Source organism: Salmo salar, chromosome 07 (genome assembly GCF_965601325.2).
Source record: "Salmo salar chromosome 07, fSalSal1, whole genome shotgun sequence".
Lineage (NCBI taxonomy): Eukaryota > Metazoa > Chordata > Actinopteri > Salmoniformes > Salmonidae > Salmo > Salmo salar.
Window position 1 is genome coordinate 26717373 of NC_138297.1, and position 20821 is coordinate 26738193.

The window sequence follows — 20821 nt, forward strand, 5'->3', positions numbered from 1 at the left end:
TCTCTCTCTCTCTCTCTCTCTCTCTCTCTCTCTGTGTCTCCTCCTGCTCTCCCCCTCTCTCCTTTTTTGACCTCACTTTCTCCCTCCATCAGTCACCCAGCTCCTCTTTGAAGGTGATTGAAGCGCTAATCAGTCCTTATTAGAGGTGTTACACTGTGTTTTGTTGCCCTGTGTGTGTGTGTGGTGCGTGCGTGCATGCGCTTGTGTGCGTGCGTCCGACGTGTGTGCGTGCCTGTGTGTGTGTGACGTTGATGGTGATGGTGAACAGTAGGGGATGTTTTTCTCTTTTACTCAGTCGGGGTCAGCACTTACCTGCCCAGGATAATGACGTAGTGTTAGATTTGTCCTGATGGGATTCTGATTACCTCAACCAACGACCCAGCTTCTTACCTAGCTAGTTTACTGCTAACCACGACCCAGGTTTCTTACCTAGCTAGTTTACTGCTAACCATGACCCAGTTTCTTACCTAGCTAGTTTACTGCTAACCATATAGTGGATAATGGACTAACTCTCCCTCTGTCTCTTTTTTTCTCTCACCTGTCTACTACATCGCTTTTCTCTCTCTCTCTTTCTCTCTCTCTCTCGCTGTCTTCTCCATCGCTCCTATATATTTCTCCTACCTCACTATTTCTCACTATATTTCCTTCTCATATTTCCATATAGAAAAAAACACTTACTTAATTATTTTTTCCTTTTTTAATTGAAGTCAGGAAATGTCCTCTAGTTAACTTCTCACACATGTTGTATTTATAGGGCTGCCACTTAATTAAAGCACTGACTGGCTGGCTGACTGGCTGGGAAACTCACCAGCACTACTCACTATAGAATGGAGAGGTGTCAAGGCTGTTATAACACATTTATAACCTGAACAGTGTTATTACATTATTCAGGGTCACTGTAGGATGGTAGCTGTTATATCTTTATAAAAGTGGAAGTTGGGGTTTATAGCTGGGTATTTTATTTTAAATTCATTTTATTTTCTTTATCCAGGATAGTCCATTCAGTAACACTTGCCACTGTTTTCCAGGGAGTCCTGGGTAATAGGATTGTACTATATTAACATGATTGGTACAGTAATATGGTAAGGTAGGATCATGGTGTCCCTCATGGCTGTGTGTTTGGTTCTTTCAGGAAAGGAAGCGGAGGTGGTGACGGTTCACCCACGGGCCATGTTCATCCCCCAGGACGGCTACACCTTCCTGGCTGCAGGTAGGCGAAGGTCACACTGGCCATATCATTCATTATTAGTGTACTTGTGTCAGCAAGTTATTCCCCATGCTTATTGTTATTATTCTCTTTTTTTATACTGCTGAAGCAAGCACTCTTTTCTTTAGGAAATGTACCTTTTCTAGTTGTTGTTTTTTAAACCCCCTTTTAGAACCAAGACACACAAAAAATATCAATTGAGTGAATGTTTCACTTTCAGGGGTTAATGTACTGTATCGTTTTCCCTTCATTTTATTTTGCTGGGCTCTAATAACTTGCCTGGGTGGGATCGAAGGATGAGGTCTATCTATCATTCTTCCCCCCCAGTACAGCTTTTCCTCATGGTCTGTGTAGAGTAGACTGAGCCATCTGAGATGTAGGCCTAGATTATACTGTATGTATGTATGTACAGTTGAAGTCAGAAGTTTACATACACGTTAGCCAAATACATTTAAACTCAGTTTTTCACAATTCCTGACATTTAATCCTAGTAAAAATTCCCTGTCTTAGGTCAGTTAGGATCACCACTTTATTTTAAGAATGTGAAATGTCAGAATAATAGTAGAGAGACTTATTTATTTCAGCTTTTATTTCTTTCCTCACATTCCAAGTGGGTCAGAAGTTTACATACACTCAATTAGAATTTTTGGATAGCATTAAACCTTTAAATTGTTTAACTTGGGTCAAATGTTTTGGGTAGCCTTCCACAAGCTTCCCACAATAAGTTTGGTGAATTTTGGCCCATTCCTCCTGACAGAGCTGGTGTAAATGAGTCAGGTTTGTAGGCCTCCTTGCTCGCACACGCTTTTTCAGTTCTGCCCACAAATTTTCTATGGGGTTGAGGTCAAGGCTTTGTGATGGCCACTCCAATACCTTGCCTTCGTTGTCCTTAAGCCATTTTGCCACAACTTTGGAAGTATGCTTGGGGTCATTGTCCATTTGGAAGACCCATTTGCGACCAAGCTTTAACTTCCTGACTGATGTCTTGAGATTTTGCTTCAATATATCCACATACTCTTCCTTCCTCATGAGTTAATCTATTTTGTGAAGTGCACCAGTCCCTCCTGCAGCAAAGCACCCCCACAACATGATGCTGCCACCCCCGTGCTTCACGGTTGGGATGGTGTTCTTCAGCTTGCAAGCCTCCCCCTTTTTCCTCCAAACATAACGATGGTCATTATGGCCAAATAGTTCTATTTTTGTTTCATCAGACCAGAGAACATTTCTCCAAAAAGTATGATTTTTGTCCCCATGTGCAATTGCAAACGGTAGTCTGTTTTTTATGGCGGTTTTGGAGCAATGGCTTCTTACTTGCTGAGCGGCCTTTCGGGTTATGTCGATATAGGACCCGTTTTACTGTGGATATAGATACTTTTGTACCTGTTTTGTCCAGCATCTTCACAAGGTCCTTTGCTGTTGTTCTGGGATTGATTTGCACTTTTAGCACCAAAGTACATTCATCTGTAGGCGACAGAATGCGTCTCCTTCCTGAGCGGTATTGTAATGGGTGCGTGATGGTGGCAGGGAAGTCAGGCACAGGAGAACGAACTTGGTATAAACGGAGTCGTTTAATAAGTGCTGACAAAACTCTGAAAACCAAAATATACAAAATAATAAAAGTGGGTACAAAACCCATCGCGCACCAGAACATAACACATACAAACAAACAATCACCGACAAGGACATGAGGGGAAACAGAGGGTTAAATACACAACATGTAATTGATGAGATTGGAACCTGGTGTGATGTAAGACAAGACAAAACCAATGAAAAATGAAAAATGGATCAGCGATGGCTAGAAGGTCGGTGACGTCGACCGCCGAACACTGCCCGAACAAGGAGAGGGACCGACTTCGGCGGAAGTCGTGACAGGTATGATGAACGTGGTACCTTCAGGCGTTTGGAAATCGCTCCCAAGGATGAACCAGATTTGTGGAGGTCTCCAAAAAAAAATTCTGAGTTCTTGGCTGATTTCTTTAAATTTTCCCATGATGTCAAGCAAAGAGGCACTGAGTTTGAAGGTAGGCCTTGAAATACATCCAGAGGTACACCTCCAATTGACTCAAATGATGTCAATTAGCCTATCAGAAGCTTCTAAAGCCATGACATCATTTTCTGGGATTTTCCAAGCTGTTTAATTTAGTGTATGTAAACTTCTGACCCAGTGGATTTGTGATACAGTGAATTACAAGAGGAATAATCTGTCTGTAAACAATTGTTGGGAAAATGACTTGTGTCATGCACAAAGTAGATGTCCTAACCGACTTGCCAAAACTATAGTTTGTTAACAAGAAATTTGTGGAGCGGTTGAAAAACAAGTTTTAATGACTCCAACCTAAGTGTATGTAAACTTCCGACTTCAACTGTATGTATGTATGTGTGTGTGTGTGGGTGTTTAGGCCAAGATGATATTACCCTTCGGAGTTATCGACTGTAGATGCTCTATCTTTGGCCATCTTATTTTAATCCTGTTGGGATCAATAGGAAGATGCTAGTTGGTAGTGATTTTATCACCAAAAAAATCTAGCTGGAGCAGACCTTGCCGAAACAACTCTATTACACACACACATGGGCAAGCACATCCAGACACAAACACACAACCCCCCATCCCACACATAGTATTCTTTGGGCTACAAATGGTCCCAGAGGGAAATGTGATCTGACGCATAAAACATTGATGGAGAGATCTTTAGAAACTCCCCTTTATCTGCCTATCATCATCAGAAACACACACACACACACACACTCACTCACTCATGCACACACACACACACACCCTTTATCAGCCTTTTATCAAAGCACACTGCAATAAACTAGCTATCTTTATACCAGCCAACCAATATTAAACCAGACAGGCCCAGCTCATCTAGCACAGTCAGGCAGACACATTTTATCATTTTATAGCCAATTTCATTCGGCTGCAGGAGGGAAATGTGATTGTTTTGTCATTTTTTATGAGAGGAGAGGGGATGATGGGGTTCCGGTGGAGAAAATTGTCCATGCCGCTGTCGAGAGTGACACTGTTGAGATAGACCAATGACTGTATATGAATGGACAAAGCCATCGATCATGTGACACCATTCATTCCTATGTGAAGACTCAGTAGTGCATTTGAAACCAAGGAAGTCGGTTAAGATGGCATCTCATGGAGACAGCATGCACAGTTCGAGCTACTCCAGAAAGAGACGTTGCAGGCTAGATCAGTGCTGCCGTTTCTCAGTATCTCAAGTTGAAGGCCGCCCGGGGTACTGCAGGCTGCCATTAGCAACTCAATTAACCTTATAACTTCTTCTGTGTGCAATTTTTTTATAATTTGTTCAAGGACATACATCTGGTGTCCTAGAAGCCAATGTGTCGGTATGTGTGTGTCTACGTTTGCAAGATGGGAGTGTTTGTGTGTCCTCGTGTGTGTGTGTGTGTGTGTGTGTGTGTGTGTGTGTGTGTGTGTGTGTGTGTGTGTGTGTGTGTGTGTGTGTGTGTGTGTGTGTGTGTGTGTGTGTGTGTGTGTGTGTGTGTGTGTGTGTGTGTGTGTGTGTGCCTTGTGTGTGTGTCCTTGTGTGTGTGCCTGTGTCATTAAGCTCATCTAAAGACATCGGTAGCTCGCTAGATAGTAATTTGGCTAAAAACAATGTATTACCGCGCTGATCGTTGCTGCTCAGCGTTATCATGGCTTCAAACATCGCTGTCGGGGATGTCAAATCCAGCGTTTTTAGCTTCAGAGTGATTCGTTAGTGTTCTGCAGCTGTACCGTTTCGTAGTTAGATTTACTTTCTCCTTTAAAAAACGGAGCCAGTGACTTATGCGTGAGTATTTACAACATACGCTGTGACATCGTTGCGTGAGACCAGTCATTGAGTATGGCCATGTGTAACCCCACCCACCAGCCTACTTGGTTGGAGGTCAGTACCAGGTATCAAACGAGGCTAGATATATCCCGCTTGGTTCCAGGAATCAAGCGGGCCATGGGCAAGTGGGAATGAAGTAGGAACCGTGATATTCACAGCAAGGCACGGCCCTACAGTGGAAAAACATCATTAGAGGCTAATAGCTGAATACACTTTTGTTTTACTGTGGAGAGAGAATACAGGGTCGGCCATCGACATTCTCATCAAGCCCAGTTTGGATCCCCAGCACTAAAATCAATGTTCAATCCACTAATTGAATTACACTGAATTACAGTGTGATGTGTGTGTCAGCATTCCCCCTCTATCTCTTTCTCTCCAGTAGGTGTATGTCAGTAATGGTAATTCTCTTGAACATTCCAGCCTGACAGCAGTATGATAAGGGATAGCAAGGTGTGGTTCACACACACACACACACAACAGAGACAGGGGTCTGTCTGTCTATCTGGAGAGGAACATGCGCAAGTGTGTCATCGTCATGTGATAGGCTGCGTTTGGGAGGGAGGGGTCTTGGAGATGGGAGGTGGGGGGGGGGGGGGTGTCACAGATTATAAGGGGTTAGGGGGTTCGGGGTGTTAATGGGATGGGGGTAAGGTAACTCAGGCCCCCAGGCGTCTCACAGGAGGGGCTGGCAGCCTGCCTGTCTGCCTCATCAGCCATTCTCTCTCATCTGACAACAGGACCAGGCGGGGAGGAACACTCATCTGTTCCCATCCTCTCTCTCTTGCTCTCCCTCTCTTTCTGTATCTGCCTCCTCCCCATTATTTTCTCTCTCTCCACCTCTCCCATCCCTCTCTCTCTCTCTCTCTCTCTCTCTCTCTCTCAACACACATGTTGTTTACAACCTCTCCCTCTATTCTCTTATCTCTCTTTGCCTTTCTGTTAAATGACATTACCGCTGACTACCTGGTTCATTATCAGCTGATTACATTGTCAGTTAATATACAAATGTTGAGCGATGATGGTAGTGAAAATGAACAGTAGTGTGGATGAGAATGATGGTGGTGTGTGTGCCAGATTTCTGCCAGGTGGAACTGCGTCTGCTGGCTCACCTCTCGTCAGACCCTGAGCTGCAGAGGATCTTCAACAACCCACAGGCCGACGTCTTCACCATGCTGGCCTCACAGTGGTGGGTCACACACACACCCCCACACACACACACACACACACACACACACACACACACACACACACACACACACACACACACACACAAACAGTCTCGCAGTGGGGGGTATCACAGACAAACACAGTCTCTCAAACTCTATTGACACACACACAGTCTCGCAGTTTTTAGTATCACACACACACACATACTAATATGATATTCAATCATCTCACACAGTTTTGCCTCTCGTTTCATAGTTCTATGACCTCTGATTTCCTCTCCTCCCTGCACTAGCTAGTTTCCTCCTCTCTGTCTGTCTTTTAGTTGTACTCAACAGGACTGCTTTGGGCATGCTCAGTTCACACACCACTCAGCCGTTTGGGATGAGCCTATCAACCCAGACACACACACACACACAAACACACACACACACACACACACACACACACACACACACACACACACACACACAGACACACACACACTCTCATCCACAGAGCCTCATACTGTATTCCCATGTTCACACTCTCTCACACACACACACAGCCCATCAGTCTGCCCAAACCGCAGCATCACTTCAAACGCTCGCAGCCTCGTTGCCATGACTACAGCAGCAACCGGCATATGAGGCTCCTTCCTCTCTGTCAGGGCACCCCCAGGCCGGTCGCCGCAGTGATTACATGGTCGCTTTTTGAAATGTGTGTGTGCATGTTAAAAAGGGACCCTGTGGTGAGAAAAAAGGGAGACCATTAGAACTGTTAGAACCCTCTGTCAGAACACTGTTAACCCACTGATAGAACTGTTGGTACACTGATAGAACTGTTGCTATACTGATAGAACTGTTGTTACACTGATAGAACTGTTGGTACACTGATAGAACTGTTGGTACACTGATAGAACTGTTGCTATACTGATAGAAATGTTGGTACACTGATAGAACTGTTGGTACACTGATAGAACTGTTGCTATACTGATAGAACTGTTGTTACACTGATAGAACTGTTGGTACACTGATAGAACTGTTGCTATACTGATAGAACTGTTGTTACACTGATAGAACTGTTGTTACACTGATAGAACTGTTGTTACACTGATAGAACTGTTGGTACACTGATAGAACTGTTGGTACACTGATAGAACTGTTGGTACACTGATAGAACTGTTGGTACACTGATAGAACTGTTGTTACACTGATAGAACTGTTGGTACACTGATAGAACTGTTGGTACACTGATAGAACTGTTGGTACACTGATAGAACTGTTACACTGATAGAACTGTTGCTACACTGATAGAACTGTTGCTACACTGATAGAACTGTTGGCACACTGAGAACTGTTGCTCTCGACCTTCGCCTCTCCCGAGTCTGTATGGGAGTTGCAGAGATGAAACATGACCGTAACTACCAATTGGATACCATGAAATTGGGGCGAAAAAGAGGTAAAAAAAAAGAAATAAAAAAAGAACTGTTAGAACACTGTTAGAACGCTGTTATAACTGTTAGAATGCTGTTATAACTGTTCGAACGCTGTTAGAACACTGTTAGAACACTGTTAGAACTGTTAGAACTGTTAGAATGATGTTAGAACTGTTTGAACACTGTTAGAACTGTTAGAAGGCTGTTAGGACTGTTAGAACGCTGTTAGAACTGTTAAAACTGTTAGAACGCTGTTAGAACTGTTTGAATGCTGTTAGATCTGTTAAAACGCTGTTAGAACACTGTTAGAACTGTTAGAATGCCGTTAGGACTGGTAGAACTTTTAGAATGCTGTTAGAACACTGTTAGAACTTTTAGAATGCTGTTAGAACACTGTTAGAACTGTTAGAATGCTGTTAGAACGCTGTTTGAATGCTGTTAGAACGCTGTTAGGACGCTGTTACAACTCTGTTAGAACGCTGTTAGGACGCTGTTAGAACTCTTTTAGAACGCTGTTAGAACTGTTAAAACGCTGTTAGAACACTGTTAGAATGGTTTTAGGAAACTGTTAGGACACTGTTAGAACGCTGTTAGGAAACTGTTAGGACACTGTTAGAACGCTGTTAGTAAACTGTTGGAACGCTGTTTGAATGCTGTTAGAACGCTGTTAGAACACTGTTAGAACACTGTTAGAACTGTTAGAACGCTCTTAGAATGCTGTTAGAATGCTGTTAGAACTGTTAGAACGCTGTTAGAACTGTTAGAACGCTGTTTGAATGCTGTTGGAACGCTGTTAGGACGCTGTTAGGACGCTGTTAGAACGCTGTTAGGACGCTGTTAGAACTGTTAAAACGATGTTAGAACTGTTAGAACGCTGTTAGGACACTGTTAGAACTGTTAGAACGCTGGTTGAACGCTGTTAGAACACTGTTAGAACTGTTAGAATGCTGTTAGAACACTGTTAGAACGTTGTTAGAACACTGTTAGGACACTGTTAGAACTGTTAGAATGCTGGTTGAATGCTGTTAGAACACTGTTAGAATGCTGTTAGAACTGTTAGAACGCTGTTTGAACTGTTAGAACGCTGTTAGAACACTGTTAGAACGCTGTTTGAACTGTTAGAACACTGTTAGGACACTGTTAGGACTGTTAGAACGCTGGTTGAACACTGTTAGAACACTGTTAGAACACTGTTAGAATGCTGTTAGAACACTATTAGAACGCTGTTAGAACACTGTTAGAACTGTTAGAACGCTCTTAGAATGCTGTTAGAATGCTGTTTAAACTGTTAGAACGCTGTTAGAACGCTGTTAGAACTGTTAGAACACTGTTAGAACACTGTTAGAACTGTTAGAACGATGTTAGAACACTGATAGAATGCTGTTAGAACACTGTTAGAACACTGATAGAATGCTGTTAGAACACTGTTAGAACACTGTTAGAACGCTGTTTGAACTGTTAGAACACTGTTAGAACGCTGTTTGAACTGTTAGAACACTGTTAGAACGCTGTTTGAACTGATAGAACGCTGTTAGAACGCTGTTAGAATACTGTTAGAACTGTTAGAATGCTGTTAGAACTGTTAAAACGATGTTAGAACGTTGTTAAAACGCTGTTAGGACACTGTTAGAACTGTTAGAATGCTGTTAGAATGCTGTTTGAACGCTGTTAGAACGCTGTTTGAACTTTTAGAACACTGTTAGAACGCTGTTAGAACTGTTAGAACGCTGCTAGAATGCTGTTAGAACGCTGTTGGAACGCTGTTAGAACGCTGTTGGAACACTGTTAGAATACTGTTTGAACTGTTAGAACACTGTTAGAACGCTGTTAGAACTGTTAGAACGCTGTTAGAACTGTTAGAACGCTGCTAGAATGCTGTTAGAACGCTGTTAGAACGCTGCTAGAATGCTGTTAGAACGCTGTTAGGACACTGTTAGAACGCTGTTAGAACACTGTTCGAACTGTTAGAATGCTGTTAGAACACTGTTAGAATGTTTTTAGAATGCTGTTAGAACACTGTTAGAACTGTTAGAACGCTGTTTGAACTGTTAGAACGCTGTTAGAATACTGTTAGAACTGTTAAAACACTCTTAGAATGCTGTTGGAACGCTGTTAGAACTGTTAGGACGCTGTTACAACTCTGTTAGAACGCTGTTAGGACGCTGTTAGAACTCTGTTAGAACGCTGTTAGAACTGTTAAAACGATGTTAGAACTGTTAAAACGATGTTAGAACTGTTAGAATGCTGTTAGACCACTGTTAGAATGTTGTTAGAACGCTGTTAGAACACTGTTAGAACACTGTTAGAACGCTGTTTGAACTGTTAGAACACTGTTAGAACGCTGTTAGGACACTGTTAGAACACTGTTAGAACGCTGTTAGAACACTGATAGAATGCTGTTAGAACACTGTTAGAACGCTGTTAGAACGCTGTTTGAACTGTTAGAACGCTGTTAGAACACTGTTAGAACACAGTTTGAACTGTTGTGACACTGTTAGTACTGTTAGAACGCTGTTAGAACGCTGTTAGAACGCTGTTAGAACGCTGTTGGAATGCTGTTAGAACGCTGTTAGAATGCTGTTAGAACTGTTAAAACGATGTTAGAATGCTGTTAGGACACTGTTAGGACACTGTTAGAATGCTGTTAGGACACTGTTAGAACGCTATTAGAACGCTGTTCGAACTGTTAGAACACTGTTAGAACGCTGCTAGAATGCTGTTAGAATGCTGTTAGAACTCTGTTAGAACGCTGTTAGAACTGTTAGAACTGTTAGAACGCTGCTAGAATGCTGTTAGAACGCTGTTAGAACACTGTTAGAACGCTGTTAGAACTGTTAGAACGCTGCTAGAACGCTGTTAGAACGCTGTTAGAACTGTTAGAATGCTGTTAGAACGCTGTTAGGACACTGTTAGAACTGTTAGAACGCTGTTAGGACACTGTTAGAACGCTGTTAGGACATTGTTAGAACGCTGTTAGAACACTGTTAGAACACTGTTAGAACACTGTTAGAATGTTTTTAGAATGCTGTTAGAACACTGTTAGAACACTGTTAGAACTGTTAGAACTCTGTTTGAACTGTTAGAACGCTGTTAGAACACTGTTAGAACACTGTTTGAACTGTTAGAACACTGTTAGAATGCTGTTAGGACACTGTTAGAACTGTTAGAACGCTGGTTGAAAGCTGTTAGAACACTGTTAGAACTGTTAGAACGCTGTTAGAACACTGTTAGAATGCTGTTAGAACACTGTTAGAATGCTGTTTAAACTGTTAGAATGCTGTTGGAATGCTGTTTGAACTGTTAGAACACTGTTAGAACGCTGTTAGAACGCTGTGAGAACACTGTTAGAACGCTGTTTGAACTGTTAGAACACTGTTAGAACGCTGTTAGGACACTGTTAGAACTGTTAGAACGATGTTAGAACACTGTTAGAATGCTGTTAGAACACTGTTAGAATGCTGTTAGAACGCTGTTAGAACGCTGTTAGAACTGTTAAAACGCTGTTTCAACTGTTAGAACGCTGTTAGAACTGTTAGAATGCTGTTAGAACACTGTTAGGACACTGTTAGAACTGTTAAAACGATGTTAGAACTGTTAGAACGCTGTTAGAATGTTTTTAGAATGCTGTTAGAACTCTGTTTGAACTGTTAGAACTCTGTTTGAACTGTTAGAACGCAGTTAGAACACTGTTAGAACACTGTTTGAACTGTTAGAACACTGTTAGAACGCTGTTAGGACACTGTTAGAACTGTTAGAACGCTGGTTGAACGCTGTTAGAACACTGTTAGAACTGTTAGAACGCTGTTAGAACACTGTTAGAATGCTGTTAGAACACTGTTAGAATGCTGTTTAAACTGTTAGAACGCTGTTGGAACGCTGTTTGAACTGTTAGAACGCTGTGAAAACACTGTTAGAACGCTGTTTGAACTGTTAGAGCACTGTTAGAACGCTGTTAGGACACTGTTAGAACTGTTAGAACGATGTTAGAACACTGTTAGAATGCTGTTAGAACACTGTTAGAACGCTGTTAGAACGCTGTTAGAACTGTTAAAACGCTGTTTGAACTGTTACAACACTGTTAGAACTGTTAGAATGCTGTTTGAACTGTTAGAACGCTGTTAGAACACTGTTAGAACTGTTAGAATGCTGTTAGAATGCTGTTAGAACACTGTTAGAATGCTGTTAGAACTGTTAAAACGATTTTAGAACGTTGTTAGAACGCTGTTAGGACACTGTTAGGACACTGTTAGAATGCTGTTTGAACTGTTAGAACACTGTTAGAATGCTGTTAGAACTGTTAGAACGCTGCTAGAATGCTGTTAGAACGCTGTTAGAATGCTGTTAGAACTGTTAGAACGCTGTTAGAACGCTGTTAGAACTGTTTGAACTATGTTAGAACTCTGTTAGAACTGTTAATAACACTGTTAGAACACTGTTAGAATGCTGTTAGAACTCTGTTAGAACACTGTTAGAACACTGTTAGAACTGTTAGAACGCTGTTAGAACTGTTACAACGCTGTTTGAACTGTTAGAACACTGTTAGAACTGTTAGGACACTGTTAGAACGCTGCTAGAATGCTGTTAGAACACTGTTAGAACTGTTAGAACGCTGTTTGAACTGTTAGAATGCTGTTAGAACACTGTTAGAACGCTGTTAGAACTCTGTTAGAACACTGTTAGAACACTGTTAGAACTATTAGAACGCTGTTAGAACTGTTACAACGCTGTTTGAACTGTTAGAACACTGTTAGAACTGTTAGGACACTGTTAGAACGCTGCTAGAACGCTGTTAGAATGCTGTTTGAACACTGTTATAACTGTTTGAACACTGTTAGAACGCTGTTAGAACTGTTAATAACACTGTTAGAACACTGTTAGAACGGTTTGAAAGCTGTTTGAACACTGTTTGAACACTATTAGAACTGTTAGAACACTATTAGACTGCTGTCTAGAATAGATAAATACTCTGTCCACCAGGTGGTGCTGAGCACTTTTAATTTGTCTTTAGCCCCAACCATCTGACTCCACAATTTGACAGCTCTGCGTGCGTGCGTGTGTGCGTGAAAGAGAGTGAGAGGGCTGGAGGTACTACAGATAAAACGGTTTGAAAGTCTGTCCCTGAGGCTACCGGCAATGAAACTGTGAGAGAGAAATAACAGGTAGAGATGGAGAGAACAGAGAGAGAGAAAACAAAGAGGGCGAGAGGACATATATAGAGAAAGATAAACCAGAGAGAGAGGGAATAACAGAGAGAGAGAGAGAGAGTGTTGAAGCTTATCATGCCGATAATCAGAGTATGTGTGTGTGTGTGTGTCCATGTGTGTGTGCATGTCTCTGTGCATCTGTGTGTGAGTATGTTCTGTGATGTGATGTTACAGTCCCTTGTCAGGCCCTTTGGGACTCTCACTTTGCAGACAGTTGCACTCCAGTAGGACTTCCTTACATAACATCTCTCTCTCTCTTTCTCCCCACCCCCTCTCTCTTCCCCTACTCTCTCTCTTCCTTCTCTCTCTGTCTCTCTAGGAAGGGTGTGAGTGAAGGAGAAGTGAGTTCAGAGGATAGAGAGCATGCCAAGCGTATCGTCTACTCTGTGGTGTATGGAGCAGGTGAGAAGAACTACCCACATGACTCAGTTAGTTAGCCACATCACTTCAGTCGCCCTTAACCAGGGAAAGAGAGAGAGTGGGAGAGGAAGAAAGAGAGAGAGAGTGGAAGAGGAAGAAAGAGAGAGCGAGAGAGTGGGAGAGGAAGAGAGAGAGAGAGTGGGAGAGGAAGAAAGAGAGTGGGAGAGGAAGAAAGAGAGAGGGAGAGAGAGAGAGTGGGAGAGAAAGAAAGGGAGAGATTGGGAGAGGAAGAAAGAGAGAGGGCAAGAGAGTGGGAGAGGAAGAGAGAGAGAGAGAGTGGGAGAGGAAGAAAGAGAGAGGGAGAGAGAGTGGGAGAGGAAGAGAGAGAGAGAGAGTGGGAGAGGAAGAAAGAGAGAGGGAGAGAGAGTGGGAGAGGAAGAGAGAGAGTGGGAGAGGAATAAAAAGAGAGAGTGAGAGAGGAAGAAAGAGAGAGAGAGAGAGTGGGGAGGAAGAAAGAGATAGAGAGAGAGAGTAGTGGCATGGATAGTAGGGTGATGGTAATGATAGCAGTTTAATGATGGTGGTGGTAGTAGTAATGATGATGGTAGTTGTAGTACTGATCTATTGGTGAAGATGACAGTTATTTAGTTATAAGTTAGTTATAGTTTCATTTCCCATGTTTAGCTTTTTATATTTATTACATTTCTACTATATTGTTGTTATTTTTGTATTTAATTTTGTATTATTATTTACTACCATTTTATATAATTCTTTGTTATTGTTAATAATTTTATTACAATGTATATTGTATACATTGTTGCCTTGGCAATATTGACACAATGTTTTTAATGCCAATAAAGCAGCTTGAATTTTAATTTGAGAGTGGGAGTGGAAGAAAGAGAGAGAATGGGGGAGGAAAAAACAGAGAGGGAGCAAGAATGTAGAAAGGGCCCATGTGGCCTAAGTATGCCTTCTTCATTTGTGGCCCGTTTAATACTCACTCACTCGCACACACAACACAACACAACACATTTCCCTGCTGTAGCCAATGGAAACTATTTCAAAACGTTGGCCCAGTGACCATAGATTTCTAACGTGGAGGGAATGTGTATCATAAAAGTGTAATGTGTGTGAGTGTGTGTGTCTGTGTGTGTAAGACTATTCTGTATCTGGGTCACTTTGCATTGTCTGTTATGTATTTCTAGCCTGTTGATTAACAGCTTGTTATATGAGTGTTGTTGTTTGTGTGAGACTGAGTCACACACTTTGCTGCTGTATCTGGACCTCACTGTTGGCTCACACTCATCAAGAGGCTCACACACACACACACACAGCCTTGTACAACTAACCTTGTGGGGACACACGATTCAGTCCCATTCAAAATCAAATTGTCCCCAACCTTTACCCGTAAACCTTAACTTAACCTTAAACCTAACCTTAGCTCCTAACCCCAACTCTAAACCTAATTCTAACTCTAACACTAATTCTAACCTTAACCCTAAACCCCCGAGAAATCGCATTTGACCTTATGTGGACTAATAAAATGTCCCCAGTTGGTAAAATGTTTGTAAGTTTACTATTCTTGTGAGTATAGTTAAACACGTCCCACACACACACACACACACACACACACACACACACACACACACACACACACACGTGTGCGTAGCAGTAAGGGAGCCTTCAGGCTGTGCTGTCAGGCAGGCAGTAGTAGAGGATTGGGAGACGTTGAGAGGTTGTGATGGCTGGCAGTGGTCTGGCAATGGTTTTGTGTGTGTGTGTGTGTGTGTGGTGTGTGTGTGTGTGTGTGTGTGTGTGTGTGTGTGTGTGTGTGTGTGTGTGTGTGTGTGTGTGTGTGTGTGTGTGTGTGTGTGTGTGTGTGTGTGTGTGTGTGTGTGTGTGTGTGAGAGAGAGAGTCGACAAGCCTCTCCCGTCCGCAGTTCAGCGATCAGACGAGTGCAGTATTATTGCCCGGGAACCACCACTCAGACTCACGCACACACACATACATTAGACACACACACAGTTACAGCTCTGACATGTATGGGTGTTTGTCTTTTCACAGATGAGTGCGTTCAGTGACAAAGGGACTTTGATGGAGTATTCTTTGGTCTTTCAATGACATGTGGTGTTATGGCTCTGTGTGTGTGTGCATGCGTGCGTGTGCATGGTAGAGAGGGAAGGAAGCCTCACGGCTGATTTGAATGTTTTTAATAGCATAAGACGTGATACATTGTGTATCTGTCGTCAATGAGGATAAGAGGAGCTGAGAAAGGAGGAGAAAGACACAGGGAGGAAAGGAGAGGGGGTTAGTGGAGTAAGGGAGAGCATTCGTTTTCAGCGTAGACAGCCTTCCTAGTGGCTCGTCTCCTTGGTTACGGAATACTAAAAGGAAGCTTTCTCCTGGAGACAATAATCAGGCAGAGAGAGAAGAGGAGGGGGGAGGGGTGGTATTGGCCATGGAGACAGACACACACAAATGGGTCAGAAGAGAAAGAGGCCAAGTGTTGACTGTTGCACTCTGGGAGAGGGACAGAGGGAAAGAGAGAGGAAGAAAGAGAGGAGAGAAAAAGAGACTGAATTGGAAAAGAGGTGTGGGAGAGAGGAAGAAAGAAAGAGGAGAGAGAGAGATGGATGTGGAGGAGAGAGAGAGATGGATGTGGAGGAGAGAGATAGAGAGATGTGGAGGAGAAGGAGAGAGAGAGATGTGAGTGAGCAGTAACGAGGCTAGAGGGTCACACAGGACTGACCTCATTCAGCTGGTATGTGGTGCCTCTCACACACACACACACACACACACACACACACACTCCGTTGTAGACTTCCTCACACACACACACACACACACACACACACACACACACACCACACACACACACACACACACACACACACACACACACTACTGCCTTCTTGCACCCCTTACTCACCCTGTGGCAGCCGGTTGCCTTCGCTCACTCCCTACAATAATCCTTCTCCTCACTCACACACACACACACATCTCCAGTGGTAAACTGTTATCAGGTGAAGGGTCAAAAATGCTAATCACACCCCTTTAGTATGTCATTTCTAGCCTGGTCATATGGTGTGTCTAAATCCAGTGTTACTCATTTTAAATTCATTGGATTTCATTTCTACCAACTGAGGTACTCAAAGCGCTTCACATAGTAGGGGGAAACTCACCTCGTCCACCACCAATGTGTGGATGAGGCGGCCACACTTCAGCTATCAGGTGGAGAGGTGAGGAGTGATATATGCCAATTAGGAAGGAGGGGGATGATTAGGTGGCCATGATGGAATGGGGCCAGGTTGGGAATTTAGCCGCGATATCGAGGTTAACGCCCCTACTCTTACGATAAGTCAGGATACCCGTTTAAGGTCCCATCCGAAAGACAGCACCCTAAGGGCAATTTCCCCTTCACTGCCCTAGGGCATTGGGATCTCCTTAGACCAGAGGGAGTTCCCCCTACTGGCCCTCCAACACTGCTTCCAGCAACATCTGGTCTCCCATCCAGGTAGCTACCCTGCTTAGGTTCAGAAGCAAGCCAGCAATAGGATGCAGGGTGGTATGCTGCTGAAGGGAACTAACATTAGATTTGAGCATTTGTGGCCTCCATTTACCTAAAATGTATCATTGGTGTTCCCACTCCTACTGGCGGTACAATGTTATCATAGTGGTAAAAATGATTTAAAGTCATTGAGCTACCATATTACAGATGTAGGATCTTAATTTGAGCCAGTTTGCTACAGCAGGAAAATAATCCTGAAGCAACAGGAAATGTGAATGATCAAGTCAGAAATGTCAGAGTGGAAATTACAAAATTCAGAAGCCTTTTGAAGTGGAGACATTTTCTTTTATACAGCCAAATCTCTATGTTTTATGCAAATGGCATCCTACAGGATGGTCCAGACACCTTTTTTGTGATTTCATTTGTTTTTGAGAAAATCAGCACTGTGTCAATTACCTCTATCTCGGACTCGCCTGTACACACACACACACACACACACACACACACACACACACACACACATCCATACTGCACAGATACATACTGACACTCACACAGAGGTATATGATTTTCACAAACAGACCAACTCCATCTCTCTGTGTGACATAGAGCCGCCGTCCCCCCAAAACACACTCACACTATCCCTGCATGTTCACACTCTCTCCCTGTGTCTCCCCGGGTGTGTGTGCGTGTAGAGGGCACGGGGGGCACGTCCACCCAGGCAGGGGCCCCAGACTGGCACAGATTTGGGGCTTAGCGCCTGTCTCCGCTGGGCCAACTGCCCCCTCCTGCTACACCATCCCTGGCGCTCCCTCTGTCTGGCAGAACATTATTCATCACCAGCCGCGCGTTAACCCACAGAACACAGACACACACAGTGCCACGGAACACACACGCTGCGAATAAACACACTGTGAACACACAAACACAGTGCTGCAGAACACAGACACACACGCAGTCTGTGAACACAAATATACACAAACATTCTGACCCTATGAACACACAAACACACACAGACTCACATACTGAGCACACAGAGACACGACTCTCTCGACTAGAATCTCCTTTGGGCCAGAGCTAGGGTGGAATGGCCGATAGTGATCTCTGCACTCACATCATAGATGGGGCAAGCAGTCAGTGGCATTACTTTGAGATGATTTCCTGATGTAACTTTTTCTATATATTTACAGTACCAGTCAAGAGTTTGGACACACCTACTCATTCAAATCAAATCAAAGTTTATTTGTCACGTGCACCGAATACAACAGGTGTAGACCTTACAGTGAAATGCTTACTTACAGGCTCTAACCAATAGTGCAAAAAAGGTATTAGGTGAACAATAGGTAAGTAAAGAAATAAAACAACAGTAAAAAGGCAGGCTATATACAGTAGCGAGGCTATAAAAGTAGCGAGGCTACATACAGACACCGGTTAGTCTGGCTGATTGAGGTAGTATGTACATATGGTTAACGTGACTATGCATATATGATGAACAGATAGTAGCAGTAGCGTAAAAGAGGGGGTGGCGGGTGGCGGGACACAATGCAGATAGCCCGGTTAGCCAATGTGCGGGAGCACTGGTTGGTCGGGCCAATTGAGGTAGTATGTACATGAATGTATAGTTAAAGTGACTATATATATATTATAAACAGAGAGTAGCAGCAGCATAAAAAAGAGGGGTTGGGGGGGGCACACAATGCAAATAGTTCGGGTAGCCATTTCATTACCTGTTCAGGAGTCTTATGGCTTGGGGGTAAAAACTGTTGAGAAGCCTTTTTGTCCTAGACTTGGCACTCTGGTACCGCTTGCCATGCGGTAGTAGAGAGAGTCTATGACTGGGGTGGCTGGGGTCCAGGGTTTTTCTTAATTTTTACTATTTTCTACATTGTCCAAAAATAGTGAAGACATCAAAACTATGAAATAATACATATGGAATCATGTAGTAAACAAAAACGTGTTAAACAAATCAAAATCGATTTTAGATTATTCAAAGTAGCCACCCTTTGCCTTGATGACAGCTTTACACACTCTTGACATTCTCTCAACCAGCTTCATGAGGTAGTCTCCTGGAATGCATTTCAATTAACAGGTGTGCCTTGTTAAAAGTTAATTTGTGGAATTTCTTTCCTTCATAATGCGTTTCAGCCAATCAGTTGTGTTGTGACAAGGTAGGGGTGGTATACAGTAGCTAGCCCTATTTGGTAAAATATGAAGTTCATATTATGGCAAGAACAGCTCAAATAAGCAAAGAGAAACGACAGTCCATCATTACTTTAAGACATGAAGGTCAGTCAATACGGAATATTTCAAGAACTTTGAAAGTTTCTTCAACCATCAAGCGCTATGATGAAACTGGCTCTCATGAGGACCGCCACAGGAAAGGAAGACCCAGAGTTACTTCTGCTGCAGAAGATAAGTTCATTAGAGTTACTAGCCTCAGAAATTGCAGCCCAATAAATGCTTCACAGAGTTCAAGTAACAGACACATCTCAACATCAACTGTTCAGAGGAGACATCGTGAATCAGGCCTTCATGGTCGGCTGCAAGAAACCAGTACTAAAGGACACCAATAAGAAGGAGAGACTTGCTTGGACCACAAAACACGAGCAATGGACATTAGACCGTTGGAAATCTGTCCTCTGGTCTGATGAGTCCAAATTTGAGATTTTTTGTTCCAACCGTTGTGCCTTTGTGAGACGCAGAGTAGGTAAACGGATGATCTCCGCATGTGTTGTTACCACCGTGAAGCATGGAGGAGGAGGTGTGATGGTGTGGGGGTGCTTTGCTGGTGACACTGTCAAAGATTTATTTTGAATTCAAGGCACACTTAACCAGCATGGCTACCACAGCATTCCGCAGCGATAAGCCATCCCATCTGGTTTGTGCTTAGTGGGACTATCATTTGTTTTTCAAGAGGACAATGACCAAACACTCCTCCAGGCTGTGTAAGGCCTATTTTTGTCCAAGAAGGAGAGTGATGGAGCACTGCAGCAGAAGACCTAGCCTCCACAATCACCTAACCAGAACCCAATTGAGATGGTTTGGGATGATTTGGACCACAGAGTGAAGGAAAAGCAGTCAACAAGTGCTCAGCATATGTGGGAACTCCTTCAAGACTGTTAGAAAAGCATTCCAGGTGAAGCTGGTTGAGAGAATGCCAAGAGTGTGCAAAGCTGTCATCAAGGCAAAGGGTGGCAACTTTGAAGAATCTAAAATATATTTTGATTTCTTTCACACTTCTTTGGTTACTACATGATTCCATATGTGTTATTTCATAGTTTTGATGTCTTAACTATTATTCTACAATGTAGAAAATAGTAAAAATAAGATTTTTTTTTCAATGGGTAGGTCTGTCCAAACTTTTGAGTGGTACTGTACATATTATGGTACAAATGTTGTATCACTTTGTATCACTGTGCTATGGTATATGGCAGGGGTATTCAAATTCTTCCTTGGAGGTCCAGGGTACTGCTTGTTTTCTGTTCCACCTGATAATTAATTGCACTCACCTTGTGCCCCAGGTCGAAATCAGTCCTTGATTACACATACACATTATCTTTTGTTGTTGTATTGTTTGTATTATTATTATTATTATTATATGTTTTGTTGTATTGTTTGTATATCACATTTGGGTGAGTGTCCTTGTCTGTCAGTGTACCAGTGTTTTGTTACTTGTCATGTTTTTAGTGGACTCAGGGAGAATAGCTGCTGCCTCTGCAAAAGCTAATGGGGCTCCAAATAAATAGAGGGGAATGGATAAAACTGCCATTGAATTTGGCCGATTATATGTTATGGTTGTCTGTCTCCCCCAGGTAGGGAGCGTCTGTCGGGCATCCTGGGTGTTAGTGCTGAACAGGCCAGACACTTCCAGGACAGCTTCCTCCACACCTACAGAGAGGTCCAGACCTTCATACACACCACCATCCAACAGTGCCACAAACAAGGTATGTGTGTGGAGTAGGGGGTGGGGGGGTGGGCTCACTGTGTGTGTCTTTCTGTGCGTATGGGTGGATGCGTGTTTGTGTGTGAAAAATATGTGCTTGTATTGGCATGACTGAGACAAACTGCCTGTGGACGGGGAGGAGAGAGGTTGGAGGGGTGGGTTAATGGTTCAA

The 20821-nt window shown here is 43.1% G+C and overlaps 1 protein-coding gene across 1 annotated transcript in view; it reads left to right on the top strand.

Annotated features, from left to right (window-relative positions):
* poln (polymerase (DNA directed) nu) overlaps positions 1 to 20821 on the top strand; it is a 71636-nt gene that overhangs the window by 39369 nt on the left and 11446 nt on the right. The window contains exons 14-17 of the mRNA XM_014206966.3: positions 1133 to 1210; positions 6127 to 6238; positions 13157 to 13239; positions 20519 to 20650. Of these exons, the coding sequence (XP_014062441.3) occupies positions 1133 to 1210; positions 6127 to 6238; positions 13157 to 13239; positions 20519 to 20650 (405 nt within the window). The remainder of the gene's footprint in view (positions 1 to 1132; positions 1211 to 6126; positions 6239 to 13156; positions 13240 to 20518; positions 20651 to 20821) is intronic.